Here is a 23969-nt window from a genome sequence, read left to right on the forward strand (position 1 = left end):
ATTGCAATCATTAGTCACTGTCAAAACGATCACTTCCAGGAAGAGATATCTGCTCTCCTGAGAAAGGACTCTATCAAGAAGAGTAGTCAAATCCTAAGACTCAATCCACAGCTTGAAGAGGGAATCCTTCGCGTTGGAGGGAGGCTCAGCCGAGCATCCATGCCAGCCGAAGCCAAGCATCCAATGATCATCCCTAAGAACCATCATGTGGCAAACTTGATACTCCAGGATGCACACGAGCGCCTAGGGCACAGTGGGCGTAATCATGTCTTGTCTCACGTACGCCAAAGATACTGGATCATTGATGCTCCCTCGTCAATCAGAAGAATGCTGTCTCGTTGTACTACCTGTCTAAGACAACATGGTGCATCAGGTACACAAATGATGGCAGACTTACCAAGAAACCGAGTTCTACCAAATGAACCACCCTTCACCAGAACCGGTGTGGATCTTTTTGGGCCATTCAGCATCAAGCGAGGAAGAGTATCTGTAAAAAGATATGGGGTGATATTCACCTGCCTTGCATGTCGTGCAGTCCACATAGAAATGGCATCTTCATTGGAGACCGACTCCTTTATTCAAGCTCTGCGTCGCTTCATTGCGAGAAGAGGTCAGGTGAAGAAAATGAGATCCGACAACGGGACCAACTTCGTCGGAGCCGACCATGAGCTGAAGAGGGCAATAAAGGAGTGGAATACAGCACAGATCGAGAACACCTTGCTCCAACGCGACATAACATGGCTATTCAATCCGCCATCCGGATCCCACCACGGAGGAGTGTGGGAAAGAATTATCCGTTCCATCAGGAAGATCATGAATGCCACGTTGAGAGAGCAAAGTTTGGATGAAGAAGGTCTTCAAACGTTCTTCTGTGAATGTGAGGCCATCTTGAATAGTAGGCCTATCACTACGCCTTCTAATGACATTAATGACTTGGAAGCACTTACCCCACAGCACTTACTGTTGCTCAAGACTAACCCCAACCTACCACCGGGTGTCTTCGATAGGGATGATGCTTATTCACGCAAGAGATGGAGGCAAGTCCAGTACATGAGTGATCTGTTTTGGAAACGCTGGACCAGAGAATATTTGCCTCAACTCCAGAAAAGACAAAAATGGAACCATCCAGAGCGTAACTTCGCCCAGGGTGACGTAGTCCTGATCGTCGATGAATCAGCCCCTCGAGGATCGTGGCTGATGGGAAGAATTGTTAAGATCATGGTGGATGAGCATGGAGTCGTCCGCAAGGTTCGAGTCAAGACGAAGACTAACGAACTTGAGCGGCCGATCACCAAACTCTGCCTGCTTCAAGAAGCAGATTGAAAAGGACTGTTAAGTATTAACCTTTTATGTTGTAATTGTTTCTAGGATAGAAAGCAATTAGGGGCCGGGTATGTAGCGGCCAAAGTAGGCTTTGTTGGTATAAATAAGAATTAATGTTTAAAAAAGATAAATAATTTCATTTGAATTTGTAATTTCGTAGATAAGTATATTTCATGATTAAAATGATAAATATTACATAGGAAAGTTAAAATGAATAAGAATTGATATGCATATACTGCTTGTATTACATAGATTAAAAATGTGTACTGTCACTTTAAGAACTGGCCAATTCGGCTCCCTTAGAATCGTCTCGCGCTTCTCCCTTCAGTTATTGAGGAGCCGTGGAAGCGAACAGTTTTCTTACCTGACTTTAGCTGAGTCTGCGCCTAATTTAGATACATTGGAACCCTTTTTTGTTATCAGAGATTAGTTTCCTTAGTTCATGTATGTTTTGTGATTATCCGAAAGAAGAGTAAACTTCAACTTTTGATTTCAACACGTTGTGGAGTGGATTTATTGCAAGCTGCATGGACATTCATTCTGAGTGAAAACTTTTTGGGTCAGATATCTCAGCGTAAGAAAATAGCACCTTTTTTTTGACAACTCACAAAGAACAAGCCTCTTCACTGGTGTTAAAACTCAGAAGTGCAATACACTCAGGCAAAAGTTTCAGGAGCAGGCCATATTCTGTTTTATTTGTAAAATTTCTTGCGGGCCAATTAAAGATGGACTGCGGGCCGCAGTTTGGACACCCCTGCTGTACTGTAAAAGAATGCAAGACTCGAAGCTGTGTCTGATTTCTTTTTGATGTGTAACATGGTCCCCCACCACCTGTTTTCTTTTTGTTACTGTTTAATTTGTTGGGTTTTCTTTGTATTTGTTTGTACTGGTTTGTCTATTTGTTGGTGTCTAAATGTGTCTGATGCCATACTGCATATGAGGAAGTGCAAAAGTCTGATGCTGATGGTGGTGATGGGGATGTTTCTTCAGTGTGTGATGTAGCCTTCCCTGTTGATACTGTCTGGTATGTTGGCCTGTTGTGTACTTGTTTGTATATCAGGAAAAAAAATCCAATTAAGGTATTTACCAAAAAAAATATCTGGTTTATCCCAGATTTCAAAATCTTTCTTTTTGAGTTTTCGTAAAAATTAATTCAGCTTTGTTTAATTTTGAGGCAGCAGTTTGTGTGTTGTTGAACTGCTATTGTCTGTAACTGTATTTGATATCCAAACAGCTGCCAATGCCCAATAATTCCTCCAGTTAGATTTAGTCCCACAGAGCAGAATGTAGTGTTGTGTAGGGCATATCTTATCCAGTCTATTGATTGGATGTGTCTCCCAGAATCACCAGATGACGTGTCACCCCCCCTTTCCAAACACTAGATGGTAGTCATGATTCAGTTAGAAAGACAATTTGTGTTCAATGTGTCCTCCTACAGTGGCCGTGAGGGTGAAAACACAACATGTCACAAAATACAACATTTCAGACATAACACAAGTCCCTGACCACAGTTCAATGCCATTTTCTTACTCTCAGCATTTTCTCATCTTTCTGAAATGTTGTTGTGTCTTGTGACATGTTGTGCTTTCTGAATTGTTGTGTTTTGTGAGACGCGTTTTCTGAAATGCTGTATTTCTGTGAAATGTTGTGCTTTGTGAAATGCTGTTTTTCACAAATGTGTCTTTGTCAAATGGCAGATAGGTGGATGGGTAACAATCTAACACCTCACTGCTATGTAATTATACTCCATTGTTATTCATGATCTTCGATTGAAACTGAATCACTGGAGCATCATAAGTTTTGCTGGTTGAGCATGATAATTTTATTCATCTCACAAATGTATTCATTTATTAATACATAACTAAAGTTGTGCGTTATAAAGACTAATACCACTTTTTAAATCATACAAGCACATACACGTAACTTCAATCTAATTTCTGAAGTAGCATCTGATTTTCATGCCACACAGTCATGTTTCCTGTAATGGAGCTGTCATCTTTTTGTTATAAAGAACCATTTTTTTTGAAAGAGTGTCCACTGGGGTTTGAGCCCTCATTTAGGCCTATGTTTTTATGGAATGCATAAACAGCTGGAGTACTAGCACCAGCCGCAGCAGTTGCTTTGCAACAGCCCATTGCTACAGCAGACTCTTAGGGTTCAGGCCCACACCATCCAGTCTACTGTTTAAATTTTAAAATCTCCCTGAAATGCTGCATATTTGATTATGTGCAAAGAGGGAGCCTCTCTTTGGAAAAAGATGTTTCCCCTGCTGGCAAAATAAGCAAGGAAATGCTCAGAAATTTCAAATAGCAGCAGGCATGGTGGCTTAGTTCATGAACTCTACAGCTTCATGGCAGCAGTTATGATCTTTGTCACTCCCTCATGAATACAAAAATTGCAAATAGCAGTCATGGAAAAGTGGGAGTGTAAGCCTAGAACTTGAGGGCTCTGTCTTAGGTTTCAACTGCTCCCATTTCACACCACAGCAGCCCGGCTATGCCCGTCTCTCCTCAATGCAACTTGTCAAGCTCATGCATATTTAATTGTTGGGTCCACTGGGCTGCTATCAGATTAACCTAACTAGCTGAAGGGGTGGTGCTGGGGAGATGATGATGCTGATGCTGAGTAAAGCGAGGGGGCTGGGTTTTGGGAAACCAGCAACACCTGCCCCTCCTCACCATGGCTGAGTTATGAGATGGAGAGGAGATCTAAACGGTCCATTCAGTTCAGCTGCAGACAAAAGGGGGCTCACAGTGCCTCGTAACTAAAACCTGGAATCTACTCTTTGATTTGCATTTATTCATCATTCTCTAATCTGGATCTTCTGGAGATGAAACAAGCTCCAGAGCCTCTGGCTGCATCGTGCTTTGAACATTGAGGAATACTTCCACATCATCCTCGCCTCACAACGGACAAAGGTGGAGAGGAAAAGTATTTTTTTACCTCTAAGAGACTCGTGGCACCACTGAAAGGTGGAGCCAACCCCCAGTGCCACAAACTCAGTAAGAATGAAGAACTGCTTCTAGTGGATTTTTTTTTTAATGTTTTGTTTCTTTTTTGGCCTTTCTTGGAACAAAGTGTGCTCCTGAGGTATCAAGCCACTGTTTTGAGATAAAGGGGGAAAGAAAACAAAGACGCAGAGAAAAATGCCTTTTGGTGGCTTAGCGGGTTTGAGGGAACAGGTGCTTAAGCCTGGGAAGGAGGAGGTGAAGAACACTGTGGGGGACTCCCTCGGAAAGCTGCAAAGGTGAGAGGGTGTGTATGGAGAGCAGAGGGAAGAAGGCATGTGTGTGCAGGGTGTTTGATCCACACTTTTTTTTAGATGCTGGGCTGAGCAGAATAATCACTTCACTCATTATCCATGTATTATATTCAAGGTGGAGATTATTTTTTGAAAAAACTTTGTAAGAACACTCAGCTGAGAGGGGTGAAATATCTGCTGTCGGAGGGATGTGGAGAGCCTGGAAGCGAGCACATTAAGCCCAACGTGTTCTCAGAGATCCTGATGATAAATAAATATTTGATTCTTGTGCTTGCCAGGCAATGCCTGTGATGTGATCATAGATTTTATTTTAAGACATTAATACATATTTCATATCTGATACATATTTCACAGGTGGCTGTGTGTATGTGGTGGTGGTGGTGGTGGGGGGGGGGCATATATGATGAAGATTGTTGTCATTTGAAGAGATAAAGCACTAAGTAGGCAATGTCCTGGAAACTGAAATTTGTGTGCATATTGTTAATGTGCATGTACCTTTGTCACATGTAACAAGAGTGCATTGACTGACATTGCAAAAATTGAATGTTACATTTTTGTCTAGCACTTCCTGTATTAAGTGAAGAGAAAGACACTGATCAGGACCTTGTGCTACTCCAAACACGCTCCTTTGATCTTTATTTAAAAAATGCCCACATAAACAATTCTAGTGGCTAAAGCGCAAAAAAGTTATGCCACATTTTGCAAAATGAGCCCATGATGTTAGTGAACAGGAGTAAATCTTAAACTCTGATTTGCTGTTTTGTACATAAGCTTATACCTTTGAGGCTGGTTGGAGTGTGCATAAGTACAGAATGGTAATGACATTTTGTTAAGATGGATTTTGAATCTTGATGCAGATCACAATTTATAATGCAGTCTTTCATATGATGTTCTATGAGACCAGTCATACTGTTCTTTGAAAGAATCACATCTACAGTACGGCTGCTGTTGAACTATATTTATACTATAGACAGATTATATTTTTAATTTGTTTCATTTTTTGATGAAGATAAAAGGGACTTTATTTTTCATTGCAATACAATAGACAAAGGTCGATAGATAAAGGTCAAGCCATTTACTAGAACTGTCAAGACACTGCTGAGCTGCTTTAAACACTAAGCTAAAAAAAAAAAAAAAAAAAAGGATTTGAGTTTTTGATATCAAAAACTGATCCCATCTCTGGTAAATGTTTGTCTTGTTGGAGGAGAAGCAGTTCATGCGAGCAGGGGCACAGTGACCGGGATGGATTCTGGGTAATGGAGCAGGTGTGGAGAGTGATGCACCTGCAATGCTGTAACCTTTTTCAGTGGTGTATCTTCATCCCCTGCCCTCTGTAAGAGAACAGAGAGGCTTGTGCTATTGTTGTGACCACATTTTTAAAAAGTTACAGACAGAAGCGGTGGGACTGTGAGGTGATCATCATGTGAATACTGCGCAAGACTACTTTCAGTATATGCTTGTGTGACTTGCACCCAAATCTATCTTAAATCTTCCCCCTGTTTCTTGCTTATTAGGAAAATAGATGGTAGCAATGTAGAAGAAGAGGACAACATTGAACTGACGGAGGATGGGCGTCCAGTGGCATCAGCACCACGTCCTGCCCCACTGCTGGACTGCAGCTGCGGTGGTCTGCCCAAGCGCTACATCATCGCCATCCTCAGCGGCCTGGGCTTCTGCATCTCCTTCGGCATCCGTTGCAACCTCGGTGTGGCCATTGTGGAGATGGTGAACAACAACACAGTCTATATCAATGGAACCCCTGTGCTCCAGGTAGCTGGATCAATCAGACAGGGCCCCTGGGTTATTGACTCAGAGTGTCTTTTTGTTGTAGTTGTAATTGTAGTTCAACCATTTTAGTCACTTCTTTTAGGGATGTTTCTGTGATTCACCCAGGTGGAACATACCAAATGAATACAGTTTGGTGGTAAAATGGGTACATTGTGGTATGCTTCTGTTTTTCTCTGCCACTCCAGAAAGCTCAGTTTAACTGGGATCCAGAGACTGTGGGGCTGATCCATGGCTCCTTCTTCTGGGGCTACATTGTTACTCAAATCCCTGGTGGTTTCATCTCCAACAAGCTGTTTGCCAACAGGTAGAGCCGGACCATCAAGAGTCTCACTGAAATGTCTGTTTAATGTCATCATAAACTGATCATATTTGGATTTTTGGCTGTTGGTTAGAAAATCGAGTTGATGATGATAATGGTCTTTCTCTGACATCCATTTTAAAAATGATCCGGAGTTGTAGCTCCAAACACAGTGCAGAGACAACTGATGGCATTGCCCTCGAGACAGAAACTTATGCTACATGTATGCAGAGGCAGATTATCCCTCTTGTCTTTCGTTGATGTATTTCCCAAAATTGAGGATGAAGCCATGGTCACTGCGGCCCTGACCACACGTTAAGAAAGGATCATAAGAAAGGCATAAAAAAGAGAGGTTTCGGGGCGAGTGCCTCTCCTCATCCTGTGTGGTTAAAGGGTTAAAGCCGTACGGCGTGGCAAGCGGTGCTGATGGAGCAGATAGCGGTCCTGTAATAAAAGCTTCACAGGAAAAGAGGACACGTCACTGACAGAGTTAATAATGAAAGATCCTGCGTCTGATTTCTTTCTGAAACACCAGCCACTGGAATATTACAAGTGTCACTTACACACTGTTTTGGAAAAAGAGAGGGAAGGGAGGATGAGGCGAAGAAGAAAAGAGAGGGGGGCTGAGCAGCACTGTGCCGATGAAGTAGAAACTTTTGGATTGAATGGGATGTCTTTATCTCAGTGTATGAAAGGCAGAGGCGTGAGACCTGTCTCATCATTACAAGGCTGACGGAGACTCTTTTACCGGGAGACATTTGCAGATGTACTGCCTGCCGTTATTAGACATCTACACTAGCTCTCACACACTAAATCACATGTGTTTGTTGTGTGTTTACATGTTGCAGACAGATCTGACAAATATCACAATATAAGTCAGGGTTATAATTTCCTTAGGAGAGCTGCTCCATTTGAACTCAGTCTTGATTTCACATGTTGAAATCTATTCACATTTTTGCTTGTTCAGCTGAAACGCTGTGCACTTACTAAAATACTCTTGGTTACGTTGGCAATTTAATGAACTGAAAGTGTAGTGTTTTAATAGAGTGCATTTTACCTATAATTAATATCAAATTTCAACATCCCTCCCCCCCAAAGAAAATGCTTCATGTCTGTGCTTCAATATAAGTGATTCAGGTGGACGTTGCTGTTGGCACCTCTTAACCTTTATCCACACACACATTCCTACAGGGTGTTTGGGGCTGCCATATTCCTGACATCAGTGCTCAATATGTTCATCCCATCTGCAGCGAGGGTCCACTACGGTTGTGTCATGTTTGTTCGCATCCTGCAGGGCTTAGTGGAGGTAAGAGAAACAATGTCGGTGACAAAAACAATTTCTTGCTGAGAGTTACATGAGAGGATCAGTGAAACTCCTCCCTACCAATGAGATCAGTCCTCTCATCTCACTATGCAAGAAAGCCAATACATGTATTTCCCACAAACGTTTTTTTTTAAAGCATTTCCACTTTGTCAGATGTCAATGTTTGACCCGTGACATCTTCCACACTACGTCCTACTAGGGTGTCACCTACCCAGCATGCCATGGCATGTGGTCCAAATGGGCACCACCTCTTGAACGGAGCCGACTAGCCACAACTTCATTCTGTGGTGAGTGATGCCTCCTTGTTCCTCTTGTCAAAATGCTCTGAGTTAGTCTGTGAAGACTCCCAAGCTGGCCGCTTTTCATTGCTTTCCAACCTGTTTCTCGAGTCCACACAAAGTCATCTTGCAGCTGATCAGCGAATGGAAGTGAGAGAGCAAGTTTTGCTTTGCAGATTTATTCCACGGCTGTCTCCCCTGAAATTAAAATAACCATGTTGCATTTTAGACTGGTACCATGACAACCCATGCATCAAAACCCTCTCTCCTCACCTGCATGTTCTGAAGGAGCGTCTCCCTCTATTCATCTGAATGAAGTGTCACATTGCTTACTGCCCGAAAGCACTCTCATGCCCTGTGCTCTACTGAAAACAACAGTGTTTATGAATCTGTCTGATAATAGAAAACACATTAAAACACCCTCTCTGTCAAGGCTGTGCCAATGGCTCATGTTGACATCATTCGTTCAATGAAACTAATGTGTTTCTTTGATGTGTTTGTTTTTATTGAGACACATATTCACTACACAGTGTATTTTTTTGTGCAATTGTAGGCTGTTGCACTGCACCGACATTTTGCTGCAAAATATTCAAATCTGTGAAATACAGAAATGAGAGGCATTTGTTAAAGTATGACAACTATTTGAGTATTTTATGTATTTTTAGTTAATTGTCACCCACATCTGATGTTCCTGCTGCTGTAATAATACCTTGACATTGAAATCAGACACCACTTGTTCCCAGGATCCTACGCAGGAGCAGTGATCGCCATGCCTTTAGCTGGAGTGCTGGTTCAGTACGTTGGCTGGTCTTCGGTCTTCTATATCTACGGTGAGGTTTGAATAGACGTCACAAACATTCACAGAATCACACTTCAGTCACTCAGTCTCAGGACAGCAATATGAAAGTGCACGGATAAAACAAGGTGGAAGCAATGATTAAAAAAAAACTTTAAAAGACCCAGGGGTTAAAAGCTTAAAGCAAATAGTTGACTGACAGTGTCCAGTTCTACAAAGACACACTCAATCTAAACACTAAGAAGCGATCCCTCTTTCCTTGTCTTATGGCTATGGAGTAAAATCGCATTACTATTTGTTTTATGTACAGATGATCTAAAAAGCGTTCCTGATGGATTTAGTTTAAAGAAGCCAGAAAGGACATGTGAAGGCACTGACTGCCTTTCTGAGGACTTAAAAGTAAGCAGGGACAAGATGCTGTCGTTTATTTAGAAATATTGGATACAATCATTTTATGCGAATCAAAAAAGAAATTAGAATTATATATATTATATATATATAGAATTATATATATATATATATATATATGTAATCCTTGATTGGCACTCTGCTCTGCGGTAGTTGTACTTGGTTTGCTTTGCATAATAAGTGTTATCTGAATTACTGAGTTTGATTAAAATGATTAACACTGACATAAAATTCATACTTGCCAAATGTGTTTTAATAAAAATCTACTCTGGTGCTGCTGTGATATAATCTCATGATTTATTGAAGTGAATTAGCATTTTCCTGTCTGGGCTCTGTGACTCATACCTTGTTCATTTCATTTTGATAATGAAAATTCTTGTGGTCCTGAGAGGGTCGGAGCTTGTTTTAATTAGACTGTCCAACCCTTACAAAGCCTTCACTACAAATATAAACATCTTTGTCTATGTACAAAGGAATGCATTCACATTTCTGCCGTTGTCGTTTCATGAAAAGGCGTTTTTGGGATCATATGGTATGTCCTGTGGCTCCTGCTGGCATATGGAAGTCCTGCTGAGCATCCCACAATCACAGAGGAGGAGAGGACATACATCGAGACCACAATCGGTGAAACAGTCCACCAAATGAGTGTGACTGAGGTGTGTATGTGTCACCTGCTGCCAGTTTCAGGGTATAAAATCATAGTGCAGCATAAACAACATACATTGTCTTCTGTCTCCCAACCTCAGAAATTCAAGACTCCGTGGCGTCGTTTCTTTACCTCCATGCCCGTCTATGCCATCATTGTGGCCAACTTCTGCCGCAGCTGGACCTTCTACCTGCTCCTCATCAGCCAGCCAGCGTATTTTGAAGAAGTCTTCGGCTTCCCCATCAGCAAGGTTGGCCTCACAGTTTCACTTTAGCTGTTACAATGACAAATATCAACTAGAAAATTCCCTCTGGGAAATTTTGAAAGGGACACGGGGTGTGTTTAAGCCGACAAAATTATCTACGTTTTAAAGTTTGAATGAAGTCTCTAGGAGAAACTATGGCGAAGCAGCGGACAATTGAAAAAGGCTGCAATTTGAGAAAACAGCAGATATCAGGTAGTCAGTCCCTGATTAATGAACTGGTCCCAGCTGTGTTTCTGTGGCTTTCTCCTCTGCTTCATGTCTCTGTTAACATGAATTAATGAACTGAATCAATAAACATGAATGGAGCTAATGCTAACGGAGCTAACAGAGCTAACACTAACGGAGCTAACAGCTAAAGGTGCAAATAGAGCTAACGGCGCTAACGCTAACAGAGCTAACTGTGCTAACAGAGCTAATAGAGCTAACGGCGTTAACAAGGGGGCGGGGGGATGGGGTTTTCATGATGCATTTGTCTGTGTGTGTGTGTGTTTGTGTATCTGTCATTGTGTGTGACTGCGTATGTGTGTGTCTTCGTCTGTTTGTGTGTGTGTGTCTGCTTGAACTACACAAGCAGCCCAACCAGCTCCTACATGGAGATGTGTCTGGTATATGTGTGTCTGAATGTGTGTGTGTGTGTGTGTGTGTGTGCGTGTGTAACTTCTGCCCCACCTCCTGATAATTACCTCTGCACCTCTTCCACTGTTTACCTGTGTGTGTGTCTTCGTCTGTTTGTGTGTGTGTGTGTCTGCTTGAACTACACAAGCAGCCCAACCAGCTCCTACATGGAGATGTGTATGGTATATATGTGTCTGAATGTGTGTGTGTGTGTTTGTTTGTGTGCGTGTGTAACTTCTGCCCCACCTGCTGATAATTACCTCTCTACCTCTCCCACTTTTTACCTGTTCCTGTTCAGTTTTGACGTGCTTGTTTTTAATCACTTTTTAGCTGTTGGTTAGCCCTGCTTGTGTGTGTGAGTTTAACTGTTTGTTGGATGGAGATTGTTTTCAAACAATGCCCTTGTTTTGACTGAGCTCGTTAAGATAATCATTCTCAGGCTTGTTGTCCTGCAGATGTGTGTGCGTGGGTTATTGACCGGTGTGTGTGTAAATGACAGTTGCACCTGTTAAACTCTTCCCTTGAAAAGCGGCTTTTTCGCTGTCGGTTTCTTCCGAACAACTTGCGATTGTGTCAAAACCGTAGCTGCTATCAAAAAACCGATTACACTGTGAGATGCGGACAAGTCTGGGCCAGATGTACGTGTGTTTTATGTCCAGATATTCTTTAGAAAAATGACAAAATGGTCGACTTAAAAAGACTCTGCGACTCAGAGAACAGGAGTTTGTATTGTATGCAGTGAGATTTGGGTTCGGCGAACCTCCTGAACTAAATCCTCTGGTGAGAGAACCGTACCTCGTATCAGAGTGTACTATAGATCATCGGACTCCCGAGAACTTCCTGAGTCCGACCATCTCCTCGTTTTATTCCTGACACAACAACTTTTCGTTTTATGGCGATCTAAAGACAGGAGGCATTTCTGCTTTGCTCACAAAACAGCTCTGAATTTTAACATGGGACTTAATGGGAGAACAGGAGGGCGCTGGCTGCACAAAACGTCTCACTATTTAAATTCAGTAAGTCTCTCGGCTTTTTCGAGGACATCACACGAAAGAGGACAAGTTTGTCTACAAACTGATCCCAAAATTATGCGTGTAGAGTGTAATTTGTGGCCGTAGCGACGAGAAAAAGAGAAGATTTTCAGATCGTTTTTAGACTCTGTGCCACTCTAGCACGCACTCTAGCACGAACATTCCGCGCAATACACACCCATTATAATCTCAAAATTTCCCGCCAAACGATCACTGTCATTGAACAGTGACTGATCAAAAACTATAGGACCAATCAAAATGTGGATGAACACACCAATAGACCAGACTTGGGTCTACATTTTAAAGTTGAAATGAAGTCTCTCGGTGAATGTATGCCTGAGCTACAGATGTTTGAAAAACTCCAATTTCAATCTTGTTTTTTTCGCCCGTCCCATTCATTTCTTATGGGAAATTTATCGCAGTTTTTCGCGTCTTACGACGCGAAAAACTGCGATAAATTTGAGAAAAGTAATAGCACACCGATCCCGAACAATACGCACGTTTTGATATATAATTTGCGAGGGTTTTCTCAAAGCTGTGGGACGAGTTTGAGGACGAAAACTTGGAGGAAGATGAAAAATAATAACTAGAAAATTCCCTCTGGGAAATTTTGAAAGGGACACGGGGTGTGTTCGAGCCGACAAAATTATCTACGTTTTAAAGTTTGAATGAAGTCTCTAGGACAAAGTATGGCCGAGCAGCGGACAATTGAAAAAGGCTGAAATTTGAGGAAATTTCCCCATTCATTTCTTATGGGAAATTTATCGCAGTTGTTTGCGTCTTACGTCGGCCTTCGATGGTCATAGCTCGAAAACCGTAAGAGATATCAAAATGTGCCGAGGGTCATTTGGAGCCGACAAAATTATCTACGTTTTAAAGTTTGAATGAAGTCTCTAGGACAAAGTATGGCCGAGCAGCGGACAATTGAAAAAGGCTGCAAATTGAGAAAACGGCAGATATCAGAGGTAGTCAGTCCCTGATTAATGAATTGCTCTCAGCTGTGTTTCTGTGGCTTTCTCCTTGTCTGTCTCTGTTGATCACCTCAGCTGTCTGTGTCTGCTTCTCTCCTCTGCTTCATGTCTCTGTTAACATGAATTAATGAACTGAATCAATAAACATGAATGGAGCTAATGCTAACGGAGCTAACAGAGCTAACACTAACGGAGCGAACAGCTAACGGTGCGAATAGAGCTAACAGCTCTAACGCTAACAGAGCTAACTGTGCTAACAGAGCTAATAGAGCTAACGGCGTTAACAAGGGGGCGGGGGGATGGGGTTTTCATTATGCATTTGTCTGTGTGTGTGTGTTTATGTATCTGTCGTTGTGGGTGACTGCGTATGTGTGTGTCTTCGTCTGTTTCTGTGGCTTTCTCCTTGTCTGTCTCTGTTGATCACCTCAGCTGTCTGTGTCTGCTTCTCTCCTCTGCTTCATGTCTCTGTTAACATGAATTAATGAACTGAATCAATAAGCATGAATGGAGTTAATGCTAACAGAGCTAACAGAGCTAACACTAACAGAGCTAACACTAACGGAGCTAACAGCTAACGGTGCGAATAGAGCTAACGGTGCTAACGCTAACAGAGCTAACTGTGCTAACAGAGCTAACAGAGCTAACGGCGTTAACAAGGGGGCGGGGGGATGGGGTTTTCATTATGCATTTGTCTGTGTGTGTGTGTTTATGTATCTGTCATTGTGTGTGACTGCGTATGTGTGTGTCTTCGTCTGTTTGTGTGTGTGTGTCTGCTTGAACTACACAAGCAGCCCAACCAGCTTCAACATGGAGATGTGTATAGTATATATGTGTCTGAATGTGTGTGTGTGCGTGTGTGCCTGTGTAACTTCTGCCCCACCTGCTGATAATTAGGGACACGGGGCAACGTCCCGAGTCACTGGCTCCTGTAGCCCCGAGTCACTTATTACTATCCCGCGCGTTTCTTCTTCTTCTTCTTCTTATTAGGGACACGGGGCAACGTCCCGAGTCACTGGCTCCTACAGCTATTTCATAGCTGCAGGAGTCACTTATTACTATCCCGCGCGTTTCTTCTTCTTCTTCTTCTTCTTCTTATTAGGGACACGGGGCACGCTCCGAGTCACTTATTACTATCCCGCGCGTTTCTTCTTCTTATTAGGGACACGGGGCAACGTCCCGAGTCACTGGCTCCTACAGCTATGAAATAGCTGCGCGTTTCTTCTTCTTCTTCTTCTTCTTCTTATTAGGGACACGGGGCAACGTCCCGAGTCACTGGCTCCTACAGCTATGAAATAGCTGCAGGAGCCAGTGACTCGGGGCGTAGCCCCGAGTCACTTATTACTATCCCGCGCGTTTCTTCTTCTTCTTCTTCTTCTTATTATTTTTCATCTTCCTCCAAGTTTTCGTCCTCAAACTCGTCCCACAGCTTTGAGAAAACCCTCGCAAATTATATATCAAAACGTGCGTATTGTTCGGGATCGGTGTGCTATTACTTTTCTCAAATTTATCGCAGTTTTTCGCGTCGTAAGACGCGAAAAACTGCGATAAATTTCCCATAAGAAATGAATGGGACGGGCGAAAAAAACAAGATTGAAATTGGAGTTTTTCAAACATCTGTAGCTCAGGCATACATTCACCGAGAGACTTCATTTCAACTTTAAAATGTAGACCCAAGTCTGGTCTATTGGTGTGTTCATCCACATTTTGATTGGTCCTATAGTTTTTGATCAGTCACTGTTCAATGACAGTGATCGTTTGGCGGGAAATTTTGAGATTATAATGGGTGTGTATTGCGCGGAATGTTCGTGCTAGAGTGCGTGCTAGAGTGGCACAGAGTCTAAAAACGATCTGAAAATCTTCTCTTTTTCTCGTCGCTACGGCCACAAATTACACTCTACACGCATAATTTTGGGCTCATTTTGTAGACAAACTTGTCCTCTTTCGTGTGATGTCCTCGAAAAAGCCGAGAGACTTACTGAATTTAAATAGTGAGACGTTTTGTGCAGCCAGCGCCCTCCTGTTCTCCCATTAAGTCCCATGTTAAAATTCAGAGCTGTTTTGTGAGCAAAGCAGAAATGCCTCCTGTCTTTAGATCGCCATAAAACGAAAAGTTGTTGTGTCAGGAATAAAACGAGGAGATGGACGGACTCAGGAAGTTCTCGGGAGTCCGATGATCTATAGTACACTCTGATACGAGGTACGGTTCTCTCACCAGAGGATTTAGTTCAGGAGGTTCGCCGAACCCAAATCTCACTGCATACAATACAAACTCCTGTTCTCTGAGTCGCAGAGTCTTTTTAAGTCGACCATTTTGTCATTTTTCTAAAGAATATCTGGACATAAAACACACGTACATCTGGCCCAGACTTGTCCGCATCTCACAGTGTAATCGGTTTTTTGATAGCAGCTACGGTTTTGACACAATCGCAAGTTGTTCGGAAGAAACCGACAGCGAAAAAGCCGCTTTTCAAGGGAGGAGTTTAACAGGTGCAACTGTCATTTACACACACACCGGTCAATAACCCACGCACACACATCTGCAGGACAACAAGCCTGAGAATGATTATCTTAACGAGCTCAGTCAAAACAAGGGCATTGTTTGAAAACAATCTCCTTCCAACAAACAGTTAAACTCAGCTTCACCAAGCGCTTTGCCAAAAAGGTTGAGAAAGTAGTCACACAAACACACACACAAGCAGGGCTAACCAACAGCTAAAAAGTGATTAAAAACAAGCACGTCAAAACTGAACAGGAACAGGTAAAAAGTGGGAGAGGTAGAGAGGTAATTATCAGCAGGTGGGGCAGAAGTTACACACGCACACAAACAAACACACACACACACACACATTCAGACACACATATACCAGACACATCTCCATGTAGGAGCAGGTTGGGCTGCTTGTGTAGTTCAAGCAGACACACACACACAAACAGACGAAGACACACACATACGCAGTCACACACAATGACAGATACATAAACACACACACACAGACAAATGCATAATGAAAACCCCATCCCCCCGCCCCCTTGTTAACGCCGTTATTAGCTCTGTTAGCACAGTTAGCTCTGTTAGCATTAGCGCCGTTAGCTCTATTCGCACCGCTAGCTGTTAGCTCCGTTAGTGTTAGCTCTGTTAGCTCCGTCAGCATTAGCTCCATTCATGTTTATTGATTCAGTTCATTAATTCATGTTAACAGAGACATGAAGTAGAGGAGAGAAGCAGACACAGACAGCTGAGGTGATCAACAGAGACAGACAAGTAGAAAGCCACAGAAACAGACGAAGACACACACATACGCAGTCACACACAATGACAGATACATAAACACACACACACAGACAAATGCATAATGAAAACCCCATCCCCCCGCCCCCTTGTTAACGCCGTTTTTAGCTCTGTTAGCACAGTTAGCTCTGTTAGCGCTACCGCCGTTAGCGATATTCGCACCGTTAGCTGTTAGCTCAGTTAGTGTTAGCTCTGTTAGCTCTGTTAGCATTAGCTCCATTCATGTTTATTGATTCAGTTCATTAATTCATGTTAACAGAGACATGAAGCAGAGGAGAGAAGCAGACACAGACAGCTGAGGTGATCAACAGAGACAGACAAGGAGAAAGCCACAGAAACACAGCTGGGAGCAATTCATTAATCAGGGACTGACTGCCTCTGATATCTGCAGTTTTCTCAAATTGCAGCCTTTTTCAATTGTCCGCTGCTTCGCCATAGTTTCTCCTAGAGACTTCATTCAAACTTTAAAACGTAGATAATTTTGTCGGCTCAAAATGACCCTCGGCACATTTTGATATCTCTTACGGTTTTCGAGCTATGACCATCGAAGGCCGACGTAAGACGCAAACAACTGCGATAAATTTCCCATAAGAAATGAATGGGGAAATTTCCTCAAATTTCAGCCTTTTTCAATTGTCCGCTGCTCGGCCATACTTTGTCCTAGAGACTTCATTCAAACTTTAAAACGTAGATAATTTTGTCGGCTCCAACACACCCCGTGTCCCTTTCAAAATTTCCCAGGGGGAATTTTCTAGTTAGGGACACGGGGCAACGTCCCGAGTCACTGGCTCCTACAGCTATTTCATAGCTGCAGGAGCCAGTGACTCGGGGCGTAGCCCCGAGTCACTTATTACTATCCCGCGCGTTTCTTCTTCTTCTTCTTATTATTATTAGGGACACGGGGCGTAGCCCCGAGTCACTTATTACTATCCCGCGTGTTTCTTCTTATTAGGGACACGGGGCAACGTCCCGAGTCACTGGCTCCTACAGCTATGAAATAGCTGCAGGAGCCAGTGACTCGGGGCGTAGCCCCGAGTCACTTATTACTATCCCGCGCGTTTCTTCTTCTTCTTATTAGGGACACGGGGCAACGTCCCGAGTCACTGGCTCCTACAGCTATGAAATAGCTGCAGGAGCCAGTGACTCGGGGCGTAGCCCCGAGTCACTTATTACTATCCCGCGCGTTTCTTCTTCTTCTTATTATTAGGGACACGGGGCACGCTCCGAGGCACTGGCTCCTGCAGCTCTGCTGCAGGAGCCAGTGACTCGGGGCGTAGCCCCGAGTCACTTATTACTGTCCCGCGCGTTTCTTCTTCTTCTTCTTCTTATTATTTTTCATCTTCCTCCAAGTTTTCGTCCTCAAACTCGCCCCGCAGCTTTGAGAAAACCCTCGCAAATTATATATCAAAACGTGCGTATTGTTCGGGATCGGTGTGCTATTACTTTTCTCAAATTTATCGCAGTTTTTCGCGTCGTAAGACGCGAAAAACTGCGATAAATTTCCCATAAGAAATGAATGGGACGGCCGAAAAAAACAAGATTGAAATTGGAGTTTTTCAAACATCTGTAGCTCAGGCATACATTCACCGAGAGACTTCATTTCAACTTTAAAATGTAGACCCAAGTCTGGTCTATTGGTGTGTTCATCCACATTTTGATTGGTCCTATAGTTTTTGATCAGTCACTGTTCAATGACAGTGATCGTTTGGCGGGAAATTTTGAGATTATAATGGGTGTGTATTGCGCGGAATGTTCGTGCTAGAGTGCGTGCTAGAGTGGCACAGAGTCTAAAAACGATCTGAAAATCTTCTCTTTTTCTCGTCGCTACGGCCACAAATTACACTCTACACGCATAATTTTGGGATCATTTTGTAGACAAACTTGTCCTCTTTCGTGTGATGTCCTCGAAAAAGCCGAGAGACTTACTGAATTTAAATAGTGAGACGTTTTGTGCAGCCAGCGCCCTCCTGTTCTCCCATTAAGTCCCATGTTAAAATTCAGAGCTGTTTTGTGAGCAAAGCAGAAATGCCTCCTGTCTTTAGATCGCCATAAAACGAAAAGTTGTTGTGTCAGGAATAAAACGAGGAGATGGCCGGACTCAGGAAGTTCTCGGGAGTCCGATGATCTATAGTACACTCTGATACGAGGTACGGTTCTCTCACCAGAGGATTTAGTTCAGGAGGTTCGCCGAACCCAAATCTCACTGCATACAATACAAACTCCTGTTCTCTGAGTCGCAGAGTCTTTTTAAGTCGACCATTTTGTCATTTTTCTAAAGAATATCTGGACATAAAACACACGTACATCTGGCCCAGACTTGTCCGCATCTCACAGTGTAATCGGTTTTTTGATAGCAGCTACGGTTTTGACACAATCGCAAGTTGTTCGGAAGAAACCGACAGCGAAAAAGCCGCTTTTCAAGGGAGGAGTTTAACAGGTGCAACTGTCATTTACACACACACCGGTCAATAACCCACGCACACACATCTGCAGGACAACAAGCCTGAGAATGATTATCTTAACGAGCTCAGTCAAAACAAGGGCATTGTTTGAAAACAATCTCCATCCAACAAACAGTTAAACTCAGCTTCACCAAGCGCTTTGCCAAAAAGGTTGAGACAGTAGTCACACAAACACACACACAAGCAGGGCTAACCAACAGCTAAAAAGTGATTAAAAACAAGCACGTCAAAACTGAACAGGAACAGGTAAAAAGTGGGAGAGGTAGAGAGGTAATTATCAGCAGGTGGGGCAGAAGTTACACACGCACACAAACAAACACACACACACACACACATTCAGACACACATATACCAGACACATCTCCATGTAGGAGCTGGTTGGGCTGCTTGTGTAGTTCAAGCAGACACACACACACAAACAGACGAAGACACACACATACGCAGTCACACACAACGACAGATACATAAACACACACACACAGACAAATGCATAATGAAAACCCCATCCCCCCGCCCCCTTGTTAACGCCGTTAGCTCTGTTAGCACAGTTAGCTCTGTTAGCGCTAGCGCCGTTAGCTATATTCGCACCGTTAGCTGTTAGCTCAGTTAGTGTTAGCTCTGTTAGCTCCGTTAGCATTAGCTCCATTCATGTTTATTGATTCAGTTCATTAATTCATGTTAACAGAGACATGAAGCAGAGGAGAGAAGCAGACACAGACAGCTGAGGTGATCAACAGAGACAGACAAGGAGAAAGCCACAGAAACACAGCTGAGAGCAATTCATTAATCAGGGACTGACTACCTCTGATATCTGCCGTTTTCTCAATTGCAGCCTTTTTCAATTGTCCGCTGCTTCGCCATAGTTTCTCCTAGAGACTTCATTCAAACTTTAAAACGTAGATAATTTTGTCGGCTCAAAATGACCCTCGGCACATTTTGATATCTCTTACGGTTTTCGAGCTATGACCATCGAAGGCCGACGTAAGACGCAAACAACTGCGATAAATTTCCCATAAGAAATGAATGGGGAAATTTCCTCAAATTTCAGCCTTTTTCAATTGTCCGCTGCTCGGCCATACTTTGTCCTAGAGACTTCATTCAAACTTTAAAACGTAGATAATTTTGTCGGCTCGAACACACCCCGTGTCCCTTTCAAAATTTCCCAGAGGGAATTTTCTAGTTATTATTTTTCATCTTCCTCCAAGTTTTCGTCCTCAAACTCGTCCCACAGCTTTGAGAAAACCCTCGCAAATTATATATCAAAACGTGCGTATTGTTCGGGATCGGTGTGCTATTACTTTTCTCAAATTTATCGCAGTTTTTCGCGTCGTAAGACGCGAAAAACTGCGATAAATTTCCCATAAGAAATGAATGGGACGGCCGAAAAAAACAAGATTGAAATTGGAGTTTTTCAAACATCTGTAGCTCAGGCATACATTCACCGAGAGACTTCATTTCAACTTTAAAATGTAGACCCAAGTCTGGTCTATTGGTGTGTTCATCCACATTTTGATTGGTCCTATAGTTTTTGATCAGTCACTGTTCAATGACAGTGATCGTTTGGCGGGAAATTTTGAGATTATAATGGGTGTGTATTGCGCGGAATGTTCGTGCTAGAGTGCGTGCTAGAGTGGCACAGAGTCTAAAAACGATCTGAAAATCTTCTCGTTTTCTCGTCGCTACGGCCACAAATTACACTCTACACGCATAATTTTGGGATCAGTTTGTAGACAAACTTGTCCTCTTTCGTGTGATGTCCTCGAAAAAGCCGAGAGACTTACTGAATTTAAATAGTGAGACGTTTTGTGCAGCCAGCGCCCTCCTGTTCTCCCATTAAGTCCCATGTTAAAATTCAGAGCTGTTTTGTGAGCAAAGCAGAAATGCCTCCTGTCTTTAGATCGCCATAAAACGAAAAGTTGTTGTGTCAGGAATAAAACGAGGAGATGGCCGGACTCAGGAAGTTCTCGGGAGTCCGATGATCTATAGTACACTCTGATACGAGGTACGGTTCTCTCACCAGAGGATTTAGTTCAGGAGGTTCGCCGAACCCAAATCTCACTGCATACAATACAAACTCCTGTTCTCTGAGTCGCAGAGTCTTTTTAAGTCGACCATTTTGTCATTTTTCTAAAGAATATCTGGACATAAAACACACGTACATCTGGCCCAGACTTGTCCGCATCTCACAGTGTAATCGGTTTTTTGATAGCAGCTACGGTTTTGACACAATCGCAAGTTGTTCGGAAGAAACCGACAGCGAAAAAGCCGCTTTTCAAGGGAAGAGTTTAACAGGTGCAACTGTCATTTACACACACACCGGTCAATAACCCACGCACACACATCTGCAGGACAACAAGCCTGAGAATGATTATCTTAACGAGCTCAGTCAAAACAAGGGCATTGTTTGAAAACAATCTCCATCCAACAAACAGTTAAACTCAGCTTCACCAAGCGCTTTGCCAAAAAGGTTGAGACAGTAGTCACACAAACACACACACAAGCAGGGCTAACCAACAGCTAAAAAGTGATTAAAAACAAGCACGTCAAAACTGAACAGGAACAGGTAAAAAGTGGGAGAGGTAGAGAGGTAATTATCAGCAGGTGGGGCAGAAGTTACACACGCACACAAACAACACACACACACACACACATTCAGACACACATATACCAGACACATCTCCATGTAGGAGCTGGTTGGGCTGCTTGTGTAGTTCAAGCAGACACACACACACACAAAACAGACGAAGACACACACATACGCAGTCACACACAACGACAGATACATAAACACACACACACAGACAAATGCATAATGAAAACCCCAACCCCCCGCCCCCTTGTTAACGCCGTTAGCTCTGTTAGCTCTGTTAGCACAGTTAGCTCTGTTAGCGCTAGCGCCGTTAGCTATATTCGCACCTTTAGCTGTTAGCTCAGTTAGTGTTAGCTCTGTTAGCTCCGTTAGCATTAGCTCCATTCATGTTTATTGATTCAGTTCATTAATTCATGTTAACAGAGACATGAAGCAGAGGAGAGAAGCAGACACAGACAGCTGAGGTGATCAACAGAGACAGACAAGGAGAAAGCCACAGAAACACAGCTGAGAGCAATTCATTAATCAGGGACTGACTACCTCTGATATCTGCCGTTTTCTCAATTTGCAGCCTTTTTCAATTGTCCGCTGCTTCGCCATAGTTTCTCCTAGAGACTTCATTCAAACTTTAAAACGTAGATAATTTTGTCGGCTCAAAATGACCCTCGGCACATTTTGATATCTCTTACGGTTTTCGAGCTATGACCATCGAAGGCCGACGTAAGACGCAAACAACTGCGATAAATTTCCCATAAGAAATGAATGGGGAAATTTCCTCAAATTTCAGCCTTTTTCAATTGTCCGCTGCTCGGCCATACTTTGTCCTAGAGACTTCATTCAAACTTTAAAACGTAGATAATTTTGTCGGCTCCAACACACCCCGTGTCCCTTTCAAAATTTCCCAGAGGGAATTTTCTAGTTATTATTATTTTTCATCTTCCTCCAAGTTTTCGTCCCTTAACTCGCCCCGCAGCTTTGAGAAAACCCTTGCAAATTATATATCAAAATGTGCGTATTGTTCGGGATCGGTGTGCTATTACTTTTCTCAAATTTATCGCAGTTTTTCGCGTCGTAAGACGCGAAAAACTGCGATAAATTTCCCATAAGAAATGAATGGGACGGGCGAAAAAAACAAGATTGAAATTGGAGTTTTTCAAACATCTGTAGCTCAGGCATACATTCACCGAGAGACTTCATTTCAACTTTAAAATGTAGACCCAAGTCTGGTCTATTGGTGTGTTCATCCACATTTTGATTGGTCCTATAGTTTTTGATCAGTCACTGTTCAATGACAGTGATCGTTTGGCGGGAAATTTTGAGATTATAATGGGTGTGTATTGCGCGGAATGTTCGTGCTAGAGTGCGTGCTAGAGTGGCACAGAGTCTAAAAACGATCTGAAAATCTTCTCTTTTTCTCGTCGCTACGGCCACAAATTACACTCTACACGCATAATTTTGGGATCATTTTGTAGACAAACTTGTCCTCTTTCGTGTGATGTCCTCGAAAAAGCAGAGAGACTTACTGAATTTAAATAGTGAGACGTTTTGTGCAGCCAGCGCCCTCCTGTTCTCCCATTAAGTCCCATGTTAAAATTCAGAGCTGTTTTGTGAGCAAAGCAGAAATGCCTCCTGTCTTTAGATCGCCATAAAACGAAAAGTTGTTGTGTCAGGAATAAAACGAGGAGATGGCCGGACTCAGGAAGTTCTCGGGAGTCCGATGATCTATAGTACACTCTGATACGAGGTACGGTTCTCTCACCAGAGGATTTAGTTCAGGAGGTTCGCCGAACCCAAATCTCACTGCATACAATACAAACTCCTGTTCTCTGAGTCGCAGAGTCTTTTTAAGTCGACCATTTTGTCATTTTTCTAAAGAATATCTGGACATAAAACACACGTACATCTGGCCCAGACTTGTCCGCATCTCACAGTGTAATCGGTTTTTTGATAGCAGCTACGGTTTTGACACAATCGCAAGTTGTTCGGAAGAAACCGACAGCGAAAAAGCCGCTTTTCAAGGGAAGAGTTTAACAGGTGCAACTGTCATTTACACACACACCGGTCAATAACCCACGCACACACATCTGCAGGACAACAAGCCTGAGAATGATTATCTTAACGAGCTCAGTCAAAACAAGGGCATTGTTTGAAAACAATCTCCATCCAACAAACAGTTAAACTCAGCTTCACCAAGCGCTTTGCCAAAAAGGTTGAGACAGTAGTCACACAAACACACACACAAGCAGGGCTAACCAACAGCTAAAAAGTGATTAAAAACAAGCACGTCAAAACTGAACAGGAACAGGTAAAAAGTGGGAGAGGTAGAGAGGTAATTATCAGCAGGTGGGGCAGAAGTTACACACGCACACAAACAAACACACACACACACACACACACACATTCAGACACACATATACCAGACACATCTCCATGTAGGAGCAGGTTGGGCTGCTTGTGTAGTTCAAGCAGACACACACACACAAACAGACGAAGACACACACATACGCAGTCACACACAACGACAGATACATAAACACACACACACAGACAAATGCATAATGAAAACCCCATCCCCCCGCCCCCTTGTTAACGCCGTTAGCTCTGTTAGCTCTGTTAGCACAGT

General features: G+C 42.9%; 1 protein-coding gene across 1 annotated transcript in view; it reads left to right on the plus strand.

Annotated features, from left to right (window-relative positions):
• The first annotated feature begins 4469 nt into the window (after positions 1-4469).
• slc17a8 (solute carrier family 17 member 8) overlaps positions 4470-23969 on the plus strand; it is a 42735-nt gene continuing 23235 nt past the window's right edge. The window contains exons 1-8 of the mRNA XM_041939274.1: positions 4470-4570; positions 6100-6355; positions 6559-6677; positions 7863-7977; positions 8195-8282; positions 9017-9103; positions 9991-10133; positions 10224-10373. Of these exons, the coding sequence (XP_041795208.1) occupies positions 4470-4570; positions 6100-6355; positions 6559-6677; positions 7863-7977; positions 8195-8282; positions 9017-9103; positions 9991-10133; positions 10224-10373 (1059 nt within the window). The remainder of the gene's footprint in view (positions 4571-6099; positions 6356-6558; positions 6678-7862; positions 7978-8194; positions 8283-9016; positions 9104-9990; positions 10134-10223; positions 10374-23969) is intronic.

This window comes from Chelmon rostratus, chromosome 6, assembly GCF_017976325.1.
Source record: "Chelmon rostratus isolate fCheRos1 chromosome 6, fCheRos1.pri, whole genome shotgun sequence".
Taxonomy (NCBI): Eukaryota; Metazoa; Chordata; class Actinopteri; order Chaetodontiformes; family Chaetodontidae; genus Chelmon; species Chelmon rostratus.